The sequence below is a fragment of the Sminthopsis crassicaudata genome, chromosome 3, assembly GCF_048593235.1.
Source record: "Sminthopsis crassicaudata isolate SCR6 chromosome 3, ASM4859323v1, whole genome shotgun sequence".
Classification (NCBI taxonomy): Eukaryota; Metazoa; Chordata; class Mammalia; order Dasyuromorphia; family Dasyuridae; genus Sminthopsis; species Sminthopsis crassicaudata.
The window spans coordinates 259,651,585-259,672,125 of NC_133619.1; the positions used below are offsets into that span (position 1 = coordinate 259,651,585).

Consider the following 20,541-nt stretch of genomic DNA (forward strand, 5'->3'; position numbering starts at 1 on the left):
AGATCTGTATACCAGATAAGTGTATTTCCTAGGGCAAGTCACTGAACCCCAGTTGCTTCTCCTTTCCTATCCTCCCCCCCAAAAAAATAAAAATAAAAATAGGGAAGGAGTAGGGAAGGGAGTAATTAATCCCAAGGAAATAGTTGTTAAGACACCAAAAGAACTGAAAAAATATTTTGGGTAGGAAGACCTTACTCTTGAACTCCTGCTCATGCCTCCTCCTGGGTTGTAAGGCTTGTCCTATACCTATAGTTATAGCTGTACATTTTTTTCTTTTTATTTTATTTCATTATTTAAATTTTTTTTTCCTTAGCTCTCCACAATTGTCATTCTATTTTTTCTCTGCTTGAGAATGTAAAACTCCTGTAATGTGACTTTAGGGTAATACAACAGAGGTAGAAAATAGTAAGGAAGAAGGCAGTTTGTACATAATATAGTTAGGCCTGAATAATAATATTCAGTTCTAGAATCTCTGGGTTTCTTTATTTGGAGTCAGAAGATTGCACTTGTTATTTGTAAGCTGTGATTTTAAATTCTTTAGCATTTCTGCATTTGAGAAAGCTAAAACATAGTAATTCTATTAATGTGTTTATTAGAGTTTAAATTTTCTTTATAGATATGATTTTTAAAAAATGACTAATGTCACTTGCCTTTTTTTTTTTTGTCTTTTAGACTGTAAAGTGGTCAGACTGTTGTTTGCCATTAGCCTGCAGACCTGGTGAACCTTATAAGCTATTTGCTGAAGCAAGTATAGATAATTTCAGCAAGTTGGGCATTGCATTCATGGAAAACAGACTCCAAATGGATAATGGAATGGTACCACAAAAGATTGTCTGTAAGTATGTTCATGAATGCTAGTATTAGCAATAAGATTAAGGGCAGCTAGAGAGCACAGTAGACTGAGCATTGACCCTGGAGTCAGGAAGACCTAAGTTCAAAGCTGGGCTCACTTTACTGGGCTGCACTTTACTAGCTATGTGACCCTGGCTCCCTAGCCTGGGTGGCCAAGCCAAGATGGGTAGCCAAAAGAGGTAAGGAGTTTGGTAGTGAACACGTGGGTCTTCTGACCAGGTGTTCACTTGGGAACCAACAAGTCAGGGCATCAGTCAGGGCATTATGTGAGTAGGTATAATAAAGGCGCGCTACCGGTTATTAAGCTATAGAGATTGTGACCAGAGACCTTTGAAGGCCTCAGAAGAGGCGAGCTGGGTAGAGTTCACACTGCAAAGGACAGTGGTCAAAGGTACTCTGGTGGGTCTAGGACAGACTAGTAATTGTAACTGCCAGGAGACCACGTTATCTTAACCCAAATTACCTCACACACACAAAAAAATAGGTAGGCTATTTTTTAAAGAATAGCAACTAAGGATTTTAATTAATTTTAATTTTAATTAATTAGTTTTAGTTATTAGTTTAGTTATTAAGATTTAAATATTCAGTAAACATTTTAATATTCAAAATCTTGTAAGCATGAAAACAAATAAAACAGTGATAATATGCTTTTACCATGCTCTTTCACTTAGCTCTATTCCACTTCCTGCAGGAGGTCTTATTTCCTTGAATCAATCTTGTCACGAATGTTTTCTCTTTTATAATACAAGTTTCTCAAGAGTAGCATTTATTTTTGCTTTTTCTTTTTATCCTCAGTGTGCCTAGCACATAGTAATTGTTAATAAAGCTTGCGGATTTTATGCTCAATTGAACACCTTATAGAATACTTTATTGTTCTTTCTAGAGTGCTATCTTGAAATTCAGAAGCCAGGTTATTTATATGGTCTCAGAATACTTTCACTTAAAATCAATTTTTAACCTATTTTTATCTCCCACTTAATCCATAAGTTTATAGTATTTCTAAGCTTAGATTTTACTTTTTTTTTTCTTGCTGAGGCAATTGCCCACTTCAGCACTGGTGCTCTTTGCTATCTAGCTGCACCAGATTGTACTTTTTAAAAATTTCCTTTTTTATTATAACATTTTTTTGACAGTACATATGCATAGGTAAATTTTTTTTTAACAACATTATTCTTTTGTTTTCCCCTCCTTCCCTCCACCCCTCCCCCAGAAGGCAGGCATTCCCATACATATTAAATATCTTATAGTATATCCTAGGTACAATATATATGTGCAGTACCGAATTTTTTGTTGTTGTTGTTGTTGCAAAGGAAGAATTGTATTCGGAAGGTAAAAATCTGGGAAGAAAAACAAACAAAAAAAAATGTTCACAGTTTATACTCATTTCCCAGTGTTCCTTTTCTGGGTGTAGCTAATTCTGTCCATGATTCTGAAAATTAATGCAAAAATGTTTAATAAAATTAACATAGTTTGGTATCTTTGAACATAGTTTGCTTATTTTTGAGGGTGCCCAGCAAATAATAAAATGATCCATTTCTACAAAACATCCTTAGTTGAAAGGGATTTCAAGAGGTCTACTCTGTGGTCTACTTCCCAATTAACAATTAAAAACAAATAATCAGACATTCAAAATTAGAGTTAGAATCAAATGAATTAATAGCCACCAGACATGAAAAATGTATTTTTTTTTCTTTGTTTATAGTTCTGGTAATATAGTTTAAATAGATTTTTGGAGTAATTTCATTTTATAAAGCCTATGCATAATTGTTCTTTGAATAAAGGTTGTATGGTGTTTTACTTTTTAAAGATAGCATAATGTGGGGGATTCACTTTGAATATTTATGAGATGTATTTTGTCAGTAAAAAAATGATTCTTTCCTCTTTATGCTCTAGCTGTACATCTTCAAGACTCAGTGTTAAAAGAACTACAGCAATTAACAGTATCCAAGATCACAGAAGTGGAGGAATTTAAAATCAAACCAGAAATGATAGAGCCTTTATTAGACAGGGATGACCAAAAGATTCAAAATGAGGAGTATAATCACAAGAAAGGCAGTGCTTGTCAGGAAGAGCCCACCAATGCATCAGAAAAGGGAGCTGAATTTGATGAATACCATCACTTACATCTTTCAAGCTGCCATGAATGTTTGGAACTAGAAAGTAGTACCATTGAATCTGTCAGATTTGCATCTGCAGAAGACATTCCAGATCTTCCTTATGATTGCAGCAGCAGCCAAGAAGGCAGTGATAACACAACTTGCCAAACTGGACAAAGGAGAAGAGTCAATATTACTGGGAAGCCACCGAATATTTTGCTCTTTGTGGGCTCTGACCCTCAAAAAATACATCAAAGATTCCAGCAGCTCCATTCCATTCTGATGGATTGTATTGACACTGATTGTTATATAATCTACCACCTGAAGGAGAAAAATGTGCTCAGTGATCCATGGGTGAATAACTGTTTATTGTTGATCATTGCCACAGAAGAGCCTATTTCTGAAGCAGTTTACCAAAAGTTCATGGTGTACCTGTCCCAAGGTGGGAAGGTTTTGGGGCTATCTTCCTCCTTTACATTTGGTGGCCTACAGTTGAAAAGCAAAGAGGAATTGAAGAAGAGCATTCAGACATTGGTTTTTTCCAAGACTGATGACAGTGAAATGAAACTGAATGTAGTGACAAGTGGGACCCTATTTGAAGAAGGCCCTGGAGAGCTGCCAATACATCCTGGAAAGCTCAAGGGTTATTTAGAAAACTTGGATAGAGACAGGATGATTGTTCATCTGCCATTTGGAACAAATGGAGGAGAAGCAATTCTTTGTCAGGTATTAAGGGCAGAACTTAGGGCTTTTACCCTAAAAGGTTAAATTTGCATTTTGAGGATTTTATTTTTATTTTCTTGGTTTATGTTGATTGTGTATAAACCCAAATCCTTTCTATAAGGGAAGCCTTTTTGTTTTAAGCTTAAAGATACATGGTCCATCCTTTCTTTGGTTTAGTATTTTGAAGTGCCTCAAGCTTTCATGATTATGAATTTAATCATCCTCTGTTGGGAATTGGGTCAACTATATTTTGATAAATTATTTTTCAATTTTTATTTGGGTTTTTTTAGATCTCTTTCTCTTAGTCTCCATCTTGTACTTATTGTGAAAGCAATAGAAACAAATAGAAAACAAATTCCAAATTATCTCAAAAAAATTTTTTTGAGCTACTCTTGTATCTACTATTTCATTTTTGAGCTGAATGATCCTGGGGAAGTCAAGTAACTTTGTTCTTGTTTATTTGTCAAGTGGTGATAGGATACTATGCTGTCTTTAAAGTAAATATATAAATGTTTGCTGTCATCATCATGATTGTTTCAAAATACAGGGATGATAGCTGTCTAGCTCAGAGCTTTATGGACTTCAAATATAACTGACTCTGGGAAAACAATTGTGAAATGGCTCCTAATTCTCTTTCTGGGGAAATAGCATCCTTTCTCTCCCTCTATTCACCAACCCAATTTCTCCCACTACCAATAAAACCTGTTATGATAAGTTATTACTGATTTAATTATTCATAAGCATTTTTTTGGTATTACTGTAGTATAACTGTAGCATACATAGGTGTACTAATTCTTTATTCTTTTCTTTAGGTGCATTTGGAAATGTCCCCCAGCACTTTAATAGAAACTCAAGATGCCTTTAATTTGTTGAAATCAAGCAATTTCATGAGATTTGAAGTCCTTAAGGAGATCCTAAAGGTCCTTGGCTTAAGTTGTGAATTAAAGAAAATTCCTCCCCTGACTCCTCTTTATTTGCTCACAGCTGATGAGGTAAGTACCTCAACTTGTGATAAGTTAGCTTAATATAGTAAATTCAATGTGAAATTGATGCTTTTTTCTCTTTAATTATTTAATCTTTCTCTCTAAATGTTTTATTTTTTCCTCTTTATGTAAATATACTTATATGTATATATGTGTGTGTTGTCACATTCCTATGAAACATTTCACCTGGATTTCATCTTTTTTACACATACACTATACATACATACATATGTATGATAAACACATGTTTTGTGTGTATAGTATGTATATATGTATGTTTTATGTTAATGTGTGTATACAAATATAAATTTTAAGAGAAGGGATTTTATTTCAACTTTTTCTTTTTACCTGATACATGGAAAAATCTAATGTCAAATGATTCTTGAGACTTTGGCGCATCCTTTAACCACAAAAATGTTAAACTTGGAAAATAATTTTGTATACTTTTGTATCTTAACTTTACAAATACTTTTGTATTTTGACTTTATTTTGATCCTGTTTCTCTAAATCAAGCTTTTGTTTCATTCTAATATCTGCCACCTAGTGGCCAATAAGCCAGATGTTCTGTTTTCATGCCACAGTGGATAGGTTGAAAATTTGTCTGTTCTACTATTCAAATTTAAATGTAATTGGATATATAAATCTTTGGTTGAGTCTAGGATACTTTGGTGTAATTATGTACCAGGTATTTTCAGCACATGCTCAGTGTCCTTTCCATTGCCAATTTGACATGACACCTAATTGTGGATTTGTAGAAATCTGATATGGGCTGCTATGTTAGAGTTCTGGGGCTAGAATCAGGAGCACATAAGTGTGGCCTTTATAGTATTGGCGTGAAACTGGACAATTTACTTAACTCTATTTGCCTCAATTTCCTTATATGTAAAAAATTGGAGAAGGAAATTATTCTTTGATAAGAATTCCAAACGAAGGGGCAGCTAGGTGGTGTAGTGATAGAGCACCAGTCCTGAATTCAGGAGGACCGGAGTTCAAATCTGGTCTCAAACACTTAACACTTCCTAGCTGTGTGACCCTGGGCAAGTCACTTAACCCCAGCCTCAAAAAAAAAAATTCCAAATGAGGTAACTAAGTATGAGATTGAGATTTTCGTTTGATCTAATAATTGTTAAGTGCTTTCTTCCTTTGTCTTTGGAAAGGCTTGTTTTGTGACCATAAGTTACTTGCCTCTTGTTGCCCCAGACAACTCTCTACATATCCATACTGTTACCAACATTTCTTCTGCGTATCTTTTGTCCATTCACAGCCACCAGTAACCTCAGGCCTGGACCTCTTCAGTAGCTTCCACTCTGCCTAAGTAAAAGACTGACCAATGTCATATCAGTGCTCAATAAACTTGTTTCCAGAGTCAAATATAAAAATTCAAAGCTCTACTTGATGAGGCACTTTCCTGTCTTTTTTAGTTTTCTTTCACTTCATTCTTTTCCATGTACAACAGATGCAACATCTGTTTTACACTACACTGTATTTCTTGACTCTTTGTCCTTTCTGTCCTGAAATGCTCTTAGTCATACTGACTTACTTCAAGATTCATCTCCTTGGGAGAATCTTTCGCCTAGTACCTTCCCTTCTAAATCAAATTTTAGAATAAAATTTTGTTTTAAATAGGGAAAATGCTGTTAAAAAAAAAACTTGCAACTTAACACAGTTCATGGAGATGGTATTATGGTTCATAAAACAAACACAACAGAATCAGTAGATTCAAATCCTGCCACATTGTATGATCTTGGGCTAGTCACTTAATTTCTCTTTGCCTCAGTTTCTTCATCTGAAAAGGAGGTTGAACTAGATGAATAGTATAATAATATAGTTCAGTTCAGTTCATCAAGAAAGCTATCCATGAAAAATCAATCCCAACACTGGTAATTTAGACTGGGGGAATACATTTACTCCCTTTTTTTTTCCTCTTCTAATCTTTTTTTTTTTCCTCTTCTAATCTTTTGGTAATCTGGCATTGTTTCATTATTAACTTTTCCAGCTGACAATAATTGGCTATTATAAAGCAATGCATAAATATTTAAAACATGTTTGGAATGGATGTCATGACTTTGTTTTTCCCGTGCATCTCATTCAGCTTTTCTGACCCATTCCTTAAATTTGCCTTCTGTAGAAGGCCTTCCCCAGGTCTCTCCCCTGCTAGTAATCTAAAATTGTTTTCCATTGTATTGTTTGTATCTTGTAGCTTGTATTTACATTATTTACATGTATTCTCAGTTCATAGAATTTTATAAGGTAAGGGACCATATTTTTGCCTTTAGTGTTTATTCCTGGAACAGGTTCTCTTAAAGTGCTTAATAAATGCTTGTTGACTAACATATTAAATAACATTCTTTTCACTAAGCGCTTAGTAAGGCAGAGTCAGATTAAAGTAAGGATTTTTTGGTTACCACTTTGAGGACATTTCTTCTGTATAAGGAACTCCTATTAGATAAATTTTTTCCATTAGTTTAAGATTTATAATCTTAAAATTTCTGGGAGTACCAGAATTTGCTCAAAGACACATAGATCAGAAGCTGGATTCAGCTATTCTTGGTTCTATTGTTGGCTCTTTGTCCTACCTCCTGACAATTATCTATTTTGTGTATAAAGTTTTCTTATACCTCAATAGTAGTTTCTTATACCTCAATAGTAGTTTCTCTCCTACTTACTTACTTCAGATTTTATGTAAAGGCATTTTGGGCAAGGCATTCAATTGTAGTACGTAAAATCTGAGATCAAATTATATAACACACTTAGTGCTATATAAATGCTTCTGTTTCCTTTTGCTACATCCCCTCAGAGACATTGAGCAATTATAAGGCTAAGATAGTAAGTCCTACACAATGATAATTATAATGATAATTATCTCTTCATATAAAGAGGTCCAGTGATTTTTGGATTGGTTTTTATATCACTTGTTTTGCGGCTATAATCTGATCTTTGCCTCTTGGAATGCACCATCTTTTATGCTATACATATATGGTTAGATTAGATGTTTAAGTCTTCTGATATTTATTTATGACCTGTACTTTATGAACCTCAATTGTCTTATCTTTTGAAATAGGGTATTTTATAGGACTGCTTTGAGAAGGTATTATCTAAATATGATTTTATTTTCATTATTTCATAGGATTGTTTTGAGAAAAAAATAATTCATAAACCTAAAAAGTTAAAAAGAAAGTGCTGAGAATAAGATGTGGAATTTAAAATGTCAAGGTTATTGTTAGCTGTCATTTTACATTAAAAAGAGTGGATAACCTTGCTGCTGCTGAGAATTTTTTGCCACTAGGTGTCCTAAGTGAGTTAAGAATAGCTGAGAATACATCATAGTTCAATTTCTATTCACTGCCCTTTTAAACAGGGAAATAATTTAAATGTCAAAACCAAAAAGCATTTCTACATGTACAATAGGGCACAAAAAAGACTTCTAAATAAAGCTGTGAATTGCTTCTGGTCATTGTATTTTCTGTCTATTTTCACCAAAGTTAAATTGCAATGCTTTTCATTCTCAAAACTTTAATTTGCTTGATTTTGCTCATTGATTTAGTCTCCTCAATGGACCAAATCTGTGGTCCATTTCAGATACAGAATTCCAAGAAAAAACAAAACCTTAAGTACCTCTATGGGGAGCAACTCTATGGCTGTTCTTTGGAAGATTGAACAATTAATAATTAAGATGTCAGTGAAACAATTAACATTGTTTCTTATTTTGGGGTTTATATATTATATTTTAAGGTCTATACATCATTTTGGGGGAAGACAATACTAAAGGAAATTATAGTTCAATTATAACAAGTAATTGGATTATAGGACAATGAGGTGGTACAGTGTTCTTGTTACGTTTCACTTCCTTTTTGTGTTTCTCCCTTTTTTTTTTTTTCCTATTTTTTGGGAGAGGTACGGGAAGATTTTTCACAAGGGTGGACCACAAACTGGGTAGATTTAGGTCAGGGAATGGCACTCTATGGTGAACTTGCCAAAGATAGCAGTGGAGTCCCTTGGTATCATCATACCTCCCTCTCTCCCTTCAGCGTATCAGCTGTCAGTGTCTGCTGTACCCTTCTGTCATACCAGAAGCACAAGAGGATTAATTTTTCCATACTGTTGCTGTCTGCTCTTTTAGGTGTCTTTTAAGTCCCAAAATTTGATCTTCCTGAATAATTTTAGCAATTGGAATATGCAGTCTATTAAACTATGACATGAAATTTTTCTAAATATAAAAGTTCAATCTTTTGGTCTGTAGCTAATTAATAAGACTGAGAATTAAAAGCAAGTTTGGCATTGGTTGCAATCTTGTGAAATGTTCTCATGTTAATTCCCCAAGGATCACAGATGTAATTTCATAACAAGAAATAGCAACAGTGTTATTAAACAAACTGGGTTAAAATGAAAAAATATATTATGCTCTTTTTTTAAACTTTGAAAGCTTATGTTTAAGATTCTAAAGACTCAAAAAAATTTAACAAATATTTATTTTGTTAACTTTGTTATTAAATAACAATTCCTTAATCACTTTTTTAAACCAGCTTTTTTAGCTTCTTAACTTTTTTTATTATGTCTTTAGCCATTTGGTCAAAATATTAACAAACCCAAGCAACATGAATTCTTGCTCAAGTTAATAGTTATTGGGTTAAGCCATAGTATGTACAATATACTGGATCATCATGTGGAATTTATTCCCAATGATAGTCAAAATAAAAGATTTCCTTTTTGAAATATCGCTTTTTGGTATTTTCAAATATCTTTTTCAAACAAATTGGGGAAAATTCTCAAATTGTTGTATCACCAAGTCAATCATATGTCTCCTTGGTATGATTCTGATATGATTTGATAGGTTCCTTTTTTTAATCATTAAAACTACTATATTCTTTTGTGCTTTTCTGTGTACAGGTAATGTTTAGGTATTTTCACAAATTTTCCCATTTGTTTTGGTTGACACCCTTAGTACAATGTTTTTTTTATATGTATATATTCACATATATATACATATACACATATTTGGACAGATGCATACTTGTGTGCATATCCATGTATCTATCTATATCTATCTATATTTTTTTTGTAGGCTTCCTTCCCTGTTATTCCTTGCTAATTCTTATATGACTACATCATCCTGGAAAAAAATGAGAGAAATCATTCTGCCTTTGTATTCCCTTCCTTCAAACTTTCATTAAAAGAAGTGCTTGGGTCAGAAGTGTGAATTATTTTTCTCACCATTTTCTACTTCCCCTCTTTCATTCCCTTTTTTTTTTTACCTTCTTAAATATCATCTCTCTCCTTTGGAATGTAAGCTTTTTGCAGGGCAGGGATTAATGTTTATGTTCCAAAAGTAAAAATGTCTAAAGTCTTTGTACCTTTTCACTAACCTTCCCTGGCTACTATCCTTCAAGTTATAGATATACACATATTGATATGTGTTCCTTTTTGTCTTGTAATTTTCATCTTTTTGATCTTGAAAAACTGGCAACTCATACATACTTCAAAAAGCTTAAATTTTTAAAAGATAAATTAGAATTGTGATGTTAATATTGAAAATGGAATTAATCACTTTTGTAGAAGAGGATACAGAGGCTCAAATACATTACTTGTTCAGCGTACTATGTGCCTCCTTGTACCTATTCTATTTGGCATTTTTATAATTTTTCTCCAGAAACACTGAAAACCATGTGTAGTTTTGTTATTCCTTAATAGCCTTTTCTTTTAACCTTCAATATTTATTCATAGATGTATGGATGTCTTTTAATTGAGACCATATTCTTAGTAATATCTTTTCTCTTTATGTGTGATACCCAATCTATAGTTCTTCCTTTTGGTAATTTCATTCCTTTGTTCTTTCCTTTGCTTCTTTTCTGTTTCCCTCTACCTTCATGATAATCTTTGGAAGGACTGGATTTCAAACCTTGGCACTTGGCATTTTACATTCCACACCTCCTTATTTTCTGCCTTTTTTTTTTTTTTTTTTTACTTTTAACTGTTAAAACAGAAGTCGATTTTCCCCTTGGACTTAATGGAGTGCATCATGTCCCAATTCTATTTCTCAAGTTTCTAATGAAGTGCTGTGTCACTCCCTGTTCTAGTCAGAAGTTTCCCCAGACATGCTGAGGAGAGAGATTAGCTTGTTGTCTGTTTGGACACCACTCACTGCCTTTATAGTGGGACTTGAGAGTGGATTTCTAGTGATCACATGATAGAATAAAAAATTAGCCCTCCTCTGCTTGACCATTGCATTGTTTTTATCATAGTGCAATTTTAGTTCTTAGTGCAAGACTGAGAGATCACAATATCAATTGTTTAGCCCTAATTGTGGTCAACTGACTAGGAAGATTTTTTTGCAGGAAAAAGGGACAATTTTAGGGATAGTAGACCTCTTTGGTGACTGCATATTTTAAATCAGGGGTTCTCAAACTAATGTTTGAGGCCAGATGCCACAGTGTTATGGCAAATGGGCTGAGGGGCAGAGACAGAGTGCGAGTTTTAGTTTTTACTATAGTCCCAGCCCTTCATCAGTTTGAGGGACAATGAACTGGCCCCATAATTTAATAGTTTGAGGACCACTGTTTTAAATCATTAAGGGTATGTGATATGAGATCATAAGAGTGTGTGTGTGTATGTGTGTGTGTGATAATTGTACAGATTTTTTTGTCTGGATCTTTTTACTTTGTGTATGAACCTAGAAGTTTTCAATGTTTTCTTAAATTTAAAACTTTTATATGACCCTTGGATTTTGGGTTTTTTTTTTTTTTTTTAGACTTTACACAATACATCATTGTTTTTCCTTCAAATTCAATGATTTTTTTTTAAAGTTGGAATAATTTTTGGTATTAACTTAATAAAATGAACTTCTTGTAATTGGAGACTTTCCCGTACCCTTAAATATAATAAAATATCTGTATCTAGAGATTGCAGATCTTAAAGGAAATTTTTTCACATCCTGTAATTTTTCTTTTTTGAGTGTTACATTTTCTCATTTCCCCTTGACAAATATACTTGGAGAACTATAAAAACAAATGCAAATGAAAAAATAATAGAGAACAAATGAACTATAATAGATCACTCCTTTAATATTATGGCTTAATATGTCTTTTCCTCTTTGGGATAGGATTTTTAGTTTTACGACTTTATACCTCTTATTTAGAAATTGGATTTCCCATGAAAATGAGCTTAGCTATAAGTTATTTTCACATAGATGATTTCTGTTTTGATAACTGAGAAACTAATTGGTACCCTATGTTTTCTGTACTTGTTTATTCAAGTCTTTGTATTTTAGCACATGAACTTATTGATTAGTGCTTACAATGTGCTAAGACTTGCGATACAAATAGAAAAGGCAAGATAAACATTGCTTTCAGGGAGCTGACATTTTAATTTTAATTAGGCAAAACAATACATATAATAATATAATAATATTCATCTAAAGAGTATATGGAAGGTGTCAGTGGTAAATGGCAAGGCCCAGAGATTATATCTAGATTACAATGAAACACACAGAATCCGGATTGGTAGTAAGTTCTAATCTTCCATCTCATTGGAAGGAATGGATTGTGAACAATGAAGCAGCCAAGGTGGATTTTCTCCTTGCTTACTATAGTTTTGGGGAATGATTTCTGAAAAGTTCTGAGAGAGCCAGGATCCAGGTTAGAGGCAGGGAAAAGTACCTTGATACTTGTTTGCATTTCCAGTCTCTTGTTTTTTGTTTTTGTTTTTTGGTGAGGACAAAAATTCTGCATTGAAATTCTAATTTGTTTTTTAAACCAATCAAACATCATGTAGTCTATTCCTGTTCTCAAATTCCTTGGAGTTCTCTGTGGACTCTCTGCTCCATCAATTATTGGATCATTTTCTTTCATTTTGCTTTCTTTATTAGCACTTTTTCATTTACCTTCAGTAAGAAGGGAGCAAACTTGCAACCTGGCTAATCACCCTTAACATCCACCCAGTTCAGTTGGTCCCATATCACATGTATTGACTTCTCCAATTACACAAACAGTATCCTAGTGTAGACTTTCATCTGTCATCTTTTCAAGTCTCTCCCAACTATTCACTCAGCTCATCTTCCACTTTCTTCTCCCTTCCTCTCTTCTGCTAGTACATTCCTTCCCAGAACTACCTTGCTACTTTGAATTGTATTCTTCATGTTCTTCAGTTCTTCATGTTATTCATGTTCTTCTTCTTAATGTTCTTCATGTTCTTCAGTTAGATTGTAAGCTGCCAGGGGTCAAGAACTTTCATTTTGCCTTATATTCCCATTTTGAAGGGTATAGTAGGATTTTAAGAACTGCTTCCTCATTAGTTTTCTGCTCTTAGAAAATTACTGAATAAAAATAGTGAATAAAATTCTGAATACTGGATAAAAAATATTACTTAGGCTTAGTTTTGATAATATGGTTTTAAGGAGACATATGGGGAGCAGGTGAATCTTTAAGCAAAGATTAAAAATCTGCTTTTACTTATCACTGTGGCCAAAATGTCCCTACGGTTTTGAATGGTTTTAAATGTTTCTCCAAGCAGGATCTGTCACTTCATTTGGGGATTGACATTTTCAGAGTCAAGTTCTGAATACTGTTAGTATTCAAAATTGGTTTAGTATTTAGTTAGTATTTCTTTTCATTTGGCTCTATAACTGAAAGATTAATTTAACTGTTATGCATTCCTGTTTTCAATCCAAGTTTTAGGGTTCATTAGCCATTGTGGTTCTTTCTATATTCATTCTACAAATTGAATAGCTCATCTATCCTTGATCTGTGGGATTTTAATATGAAGTTATGTAGACAGAAACATTTTAGAAATATTACTACTGCCAGAATGGCTGGTTACATCTAGTTATGTGGTTAGAGATCATTATTCTCTAATGCTAACATAGCCATTGATGAAACTTTGTTCCATCTCTCCTACATGCTATATTTATGTGAACCACTAGAGGTTGCTAGGAAACAAGCCAGCAATATATGCTTGTATAACTTAGCTAGTATAGGGAAGTGTAGACCTAACATGCCAAAAGGTGGAATTGACTGTACACTTCTCTATATTAGCTAATTCCACCTTTTGGCATGCTAGGTCTAAGTAAAAGGAGAAATGGAACTATAAGAAAAGTGACACAAACACTACAAATCATATGATTTTTTTTTTATTAAAAAAAGGAATTTGACTAAGTAAGTGTAATGTTCTTTAAAATATGTTCTCTTAGAGCAGGTTTCTTTTTTTATTTATTTTAATTTTATTTTATAATTATAACTTTTTTTTTTGACAGTACATATGCATGGGTAATTTTTTTTTACAACATTATCCCTTGCACTTACTTCTATTCAGATTTTTTCCCTTCCTCCCCCAACCCCCTCCCCCAGATGGCAGGCAGTCTTATACATGTTAAATATATTACAGTATATTCTAGATACAATATATGTGTGTAGAACCGAATTTCTTGTTGCACAGGAAGAATTGGATTCAGAAGGTAAAACTAACAGATTACACTCATTTCCCATTGTTCCTTTTCTGGATGTAGCTGATTCTGTCCATCATTAATCAATTGGAATTGGATTAGCTCTTCTCTATATTGAAGATATCCACTTCCATTAGCATACATCCTCGTACAGTATCATTGTTGAAGTGTATAATGATCTTCTGGTTCTGCTCGTTTCACTTAGCATCAGTTGATGCAAGTTAGAGCAGGTTTCTTAGGGAGCTTCTGGGAGCAGCCTTCATTTCAATTTCAGAGTAATAATCACCCCAAATTCAGCCAGGAGTCCAGATCCTTTTTTTTCTTTTAATTCTTTTCCTTTTAATTCTTGTCTCTTTTCCTGGGGCCCGGTTAGCTTTAATAGAGGCCTATCTGTCTCCTTGGTTCCAAGAACTCCCTCCAAATGTCTCCAAATCCAAAGGTTGTCCTTCAGCCTCCAGCCAGCACAATGGTAGAAGTTGGAATGAATCTGACTCTGCCTTGTGGACTGCTGTGGGAGCTTCTCCTTATATATATATATAAAGGTGTGAACTCCAATAATTACTAAGTACATAATCATTGTCTATTCCAGTGACTTAGCACTTAGAGAGAATGAGAACAGCAAGTGGTAGTAGGAATTAAGTGAACCATACAATTCTGGAGCTATCTCATTTATAGGTCTAGCCCCATACTGCTCAGTTTGTTCAGATGTTGTTCCTTTGATTGAATACAGATACTTTCTGGGAATTCTCTCTTTACTTTGGAAAGTCTTTCATTTTTTTATGAGTAGAACTCAGATGACTTAATTTTGTTTCTTTTAACCTTATTTGATTTATTCATTTTTCTGTATTTAGGGCCCAGTGCCAAAGCTGAAGGTCATTGGTCCCAATTTGTTATGCATTGCTAAATCATTTGATACACTCAGGAACCGTAGTCATTTAGTCTTCCTCTGCCACAGAAGAAATCCTGTCTCATTTGTGAGATCCTGTGCAAGTGAGATCCTGAGCAAGTTAATTGGGAATAAAAATAGTCAACAGTTTTGTCAAGATCAAATGAAATGACATATATAAATATAATATCATATAAACATTACCATTATCAATAATGGGAGCTTTAAAAGAGAGATGCATTAAAAAAAAGAGATGCATTAAAAAAAGAGATGCATTAAAAAGAGCTTTAAAAGGAGATGTATTTCATGGAGTCCAGAATTTGAAGACCATCTGGGTCCATTCATTAGTTGTACACATTTCTATACCATGTGCCTGCTATTCTGACATTCATCTTCTGCACTGGAAATTTTAATTGTACCCCTGTGAACACCCTGGGTTGTTATAAAGGTTTTTGCCTTATTTTGCCTCATCTCAAGCTTTCACCTTACTTCTTCACCTTACTTCTTGGCCATCCCTTTACTATACCAACTTTTGCCTCCCCATAGTCCTTTTTAGAATATATAAACTCCTTGGGGCAGAAACTTGTTTACTTGTATTTGTATTCCCAAATCACTTAGTCAAACTTTTATTAAACTTATATTATTTTATTTTATCATTTTCTCTCTTTCTCTGCCTTTTTTTCTTTTTCCTTTCAAATGCTTTTCCCCTTTTCTCTCCCTCCTTCCAGTATTGCATTAATGCATCTTAAGGGCCTTCTAAATGCCATGTTAAATGTTCAATGTAGTTAATTCAGTTAATTCAGAATGTTCTTTGTTCCCACATTAATAGTCTTGGTGTTGGGCCTAGGCTTATCACAGGTAGTGGAATCAAGATTAACCCCCAAGTCAGTTCAATAGATGACATTTCACAATGTTAGTCATTCTGGGCACATGTTAAATATTCTGGGCACACATTTCTATTTGTCAGATGGGTCTCAGATCAGTGAGATCCTACTCCTAGGTTATATGGATTATAACACCATAATAATATGGAGCTTCTTTGTTAGGGCCTCTGATCACTTTTCTCTGCAAAGCCCTTTCTCTTCTTCAATCACAAAGTCATTTGGATTCAATTGTGCCAATTAACACAAAATGTTGTAGATCAGGCCGGGTTCAGTTTTGCAATTGAAATGAAATGAGACACTGGTAGACCAGTTAATTGTTAACAGAAGCATAAGAAAGATGTTTGATAGGGAAAATTGATTGGACATAGATTGCCTGTTTTTCTCTGCTATGGTGCTGTCAATAATAGTCAATAGTTAATAAATAAGTGACAGGCACTGTGTGTTCTAATACAGAAAAAGATAGTTCCTGACCTCAAGGAACTTACCCTCTATTGAGGGAGGTCTATTTGACAATATGGAAAAGGAAGCTGATAAAAAGCTAGGGTTGTGTTAGAGGGGTATGGAGAGGGAAGATGTGATCAGAGCAGCTGATGGAAAACAGAAAAATTCTGAACAAAGGATTTTCTCTACAGGTTGCACTCTGGATGTTTGCTACCATGTCCCATCTCTTTATTCCAATGTTTCACTGTAGCCCTGGTATTCATATGTTGTCCCTATGTCACTTATTCTCATTATTCTCATTCTCCCAGAATCCCAGGGCAGCTGTGTCTCATTCCTCTCTGGGCTTCATTCATGTCCTTATGAGGAATACCTTCGAAAATCCTATCCATTCTCCTATTTCATCCTGTTTTTGTATTTCTATTAGAATGCATCTTATTTGTGGAGCTTGTGTGCTTCTTTCTAGTATACAATGTCTGGCACATGGTTGATTTGTTGTCCTTTTGTTGGTTGAGGATGATCACTGTTAGGGTCAAGGTACAGTGTGTCTGGAATAGAGCTATAGCTCTATTCCAGCTGGGACATAATTAGTCCATAAGATTTGGGTTGGAGATGTCTTAACATTTGGTTAAGTTTCAGTGTGAACATCTAGTGGTTTAGTTATATTTGTGTCTGACTTACAAGGGACCTCTGTTGGGGTTTCATGGTAAAGATATTTGAAGTGATTTCTGCAAGAAATCTTCACTGTTGTGAAGATGGACAGTTGCTCTGTGGAAGACACAAACTAAGTTAAAAATGGAACTCCTACTTCTGGCTCCTACTATTTTTGTTTTTGTTTTATCTCTAGTAAATAGCATAGACTTATGCTTAATAAATTTGTTGAATTGAAATAATTTACACCTTTTCATTTCTTTTGATGCAGGAAGTCCGAATTTCTTTTATGCAGTGGCTCATGAGAAATGTGGGACCTGAAGGAGTAATGACATTCAGCAAGCTGACCCTTAAATTTGTTTCATCCTATAAACCAGAATTGGAAGTAACCCCATCTCATATGCCAGTTATCACTGCTACAGAGGATTTTGCCCCAGAACATTTTAACCTGGAGATCTATCAAAAAAATTTGCATACAAAGCGACTAGGAAAAATAATTCTGTTTGCTGAAGTGACTTCATCCACAATGAGTCTTCTGGACGGGTAAGATTTTGGTGCTTTTAAAAAAATTATTCATAGACCAAGGAATGAGACATCCCCCCATTTTAGAAGAATGTTATGGTGATTAGATAAGTTTCATCATAAGGCTTCAAGGTTTATATTCAAGATTTTCAAGAACTGGTGATTGTGGATCTGATTGTGAGTGTGGCTTCTTAGAATGGTTTCTGAAAAGGGTTAAGTGACTTGTCCTGGGTGTAGAATGTATGATGGAGTTCGTTAATATCATATGCTTTGCTGAATAAAAGGAATGATACATTTTAGAATTAAAAATATAAGTAAGATGATATAAAATATATATAGGATATATAATATAAGGTGATGTATTCTGGTATTCTTGTAGAGATGGAATTTCAGCTTATGCCATATGTGTTCATAGCTTTGATATTGTATTGTTTTGGGACAATCTTTAGAAAGATTAGTTTCCCAAAATTTTACTTCACTGAGTTAATTTATACTTCAGGGTTTGTTTGTTTGTTTTTATTTGCTCTCCAGATTATGACCTAATTCAGGTGAATTAAAGGTGATAATTTACATGTGTAAATCACTGTCATTGTCCTTGAAATCTTTCTCCTACACTATTACAAAAAATAACTGTTGACAAATAAGGTGGAATTGTTTCAATGATAATGGAATTGTTGAATAGTAGAGTGACTAGTAATGTTAACTAATAGAGTGCTAAGGATACAAAAAAAAATAGACACTGCCCTTAAGGAGCTTAAATAAAGTTAAATAGTAAGTAAAGAGGAAGTACTAAATTAGGAAAGCTTCTGGTAAAAGATTTCAGTTGGGACTTAATGACTCTTAAATTTGAAGTCAGTAGGTAGAGCATACCAGCCAGTCTCTAAAATGACAAACTAGATAGAAAATATTATTACATTTATTTACATTTTTAAATATATGGTACATAATTTAAGGTACTTCAGAATTTTATTGTGCCTCATTGTCTTTATTGTGGACATCACTTTTTTTGTTCCATTATTTTGGAGATCTGAGATCCAAATAGAATGCTTACATTTTGTATATGTATATGTATATATTTTCACTTTATTATGTAATGATGCCTTAGCTTATTATCCATTTCCAACATTCTGAACAGCTTACTGCTTCTGGATTACTCCAAGTCCAGAAAAGTCAGGTATATATAAAGCTTTAGGAATAGTATGCTTGGCTTTTCATTCATATATGTAGTATTTATCATTGAAAGACATTCTTGTATGTACAGAAGTAAACATAAAGAGGTGTAATCTGAGTCTTACATAGTATATCCTTGTGAGTTACATTTTGGGGGGTAATATTCCATACCAGTTTTCACGGACTAAAGGTCAGATCCAAGAGGATAAAGTGGATTAAAAGCTAGCCTTGATGTCAGGAAGTCCTTTACTTTGAAATATACTAGCTTGTGATGATGGGCAAGCATGTTATTTAACTGTTTCTGATAACTATTACTAGTATGTTTGCATTTTGTAGGGAGTTCCCAACACTACTGAAATTTCCTTATCAATCTCCCTTCTCTTTCTATTCAGCATAGCACTGTCAAATAAGACTTTCTAGTTCATATTTATGATCATATCATTTCACCAAACACATTTTCTTTACCCCTTCACATGAATAAAAAAACTAACTAATCCAGCTGAAGTTCTCTGAAATGTTATCAAATGAAAGATTTTGTTTCTTGGAGCCATAAAACTTGTCTTAGATAATGATGATTCAGTGTAGTTGGAAGGAGCTTGGTTGTAATTAAACATTGGGAAAATGGAATGTTGGAAGAAACATGGGATATGTTCATGCCTAAACAGAAATGATGTCATGGAATTTGGAAGTGGAAAGGAGAAGCTTAGGAGAAAGGGGGAAGAGAACAAGTGAGCATTTTCTGGGTATTCTCACCATATTCCTCTGAAATTATTCATATTGCCTCCTTATTTAGCTACTTTGATCTTAAAATTTCTGTTAGATATTTAATTCATTTATATATTCATTTATATATCTCTGTCATTTGTGAAGTTTAAATTTTAAACTGATCTCCCCACTCATTCTCTTATGCAGGTCACTGTTGAGAATGTTAGTTTTGTGATTAGCAAAACTGTCATTTAATAATGACATTTCTTTCAGTTTCAGAATTTAGGGTTAATGAGAGTTTAATTCGATTATCAAACCTTTCTTTTCCCCTTGTGCTACTTTCTTGTGACATCCCCTCCTGCTCCTCCAGTCTACGTTCTAATTTCCATTCCAGTCTCTTTTCTTCCCCCCCCCCCCAACCCTTCTCTTACTCTTACCCACCCCTCCTGAGGCTTCCCTAAATCCAGTTGGGGGAGGGGAAGATTGAAACCCTGAGAGGACAAGAAATTGGGCTGGAACTAATTTAATGGCTGAGTGACCTCACAGTAGAGAAATCACTAGATCCTAATAGGGGTCTTTGTCTACATTTCCACCATAGCTGGTAACATGCCAGTCAAGAGTCAAGCTTGAGAAACAGGTGGGAGCTATTAGACCTGTCATAAAGTTTGAAAAATTGATTCAGGAGTTGAAGTGAATAGATTGAACTTGACAGTGTTGTCCTAAAGATTCTAAGGCAAAATTCTGTAGTTAAAATTTTAAATCCCTTGATTATTCATTAGCTTTCCAGATGGCTTTTGTTGATATTTTGCATATTAATGCCTATATTGTGTCATCATGTACTCTTAATTTAGATTAAGGTAATGAGGAAAATATAAATATACCTGTATCTTAAATTAAGCAGATGTTAGTAAAATAATATGAAAAACAATTAAAACTCCCAAGACCTATTCCAAAGCAAGAAAACTTTTTAAAACTTATTTAAAAAATCTTAATCTAGTAATGCCATTATTTTAAAAATTAATTTATATTGATGTTTTAGTTTTACATCACGTACTTTCAAACTGTTCTGCAAAAAAAAAGTGTGTCTTAGAAAATTTCATCTTTTTAAGATGATTAATTTAGATATTCATAGTACCTTAACAGCAGTTTTCCACATTTTAGTAAGATAGTTCTTGACTATCTGACCAAGTTAATCTTT

The 20,541-nt window shown here is 33.8% G+C and overlaps 1 protein-coding gene across 7 annotated transcripts in view; it reads left to right on the top strand.

The window, feature by feature from the left end:
- The window catches only part of HLCS (holocarboxylase synthetase), an 88,097-nt gene that overhangs the window by 16,308 nt on the left and 51,248 nt on the right, over positions 1-20,541 (top strand). For all 7 annotated transcript variants that reach the window (XM_074300590.1, XM_074300586.1, XM_074300589.1 and 4 more), the window contains 4 exons: positions 673-835; positions 2,746-3,674; positions 4,484-4,663; positions 17,218-17,489. In XM_074300590.1, the coding sequence (XP_074156691.1) occupies positions 784-835; positions 2,746-3,674; positions 4,484-4,663; positions 17,218-17,489 (1,433 nt within the window). In that variant the 5' untranslated portion in view covers positions 673-783. The remainder of the gene's footprint in view (positions 1-672; positions 836-2,745; positions 3,675-4,483; positions 4,664-17,217; positions 17,490-20,541) is intronic.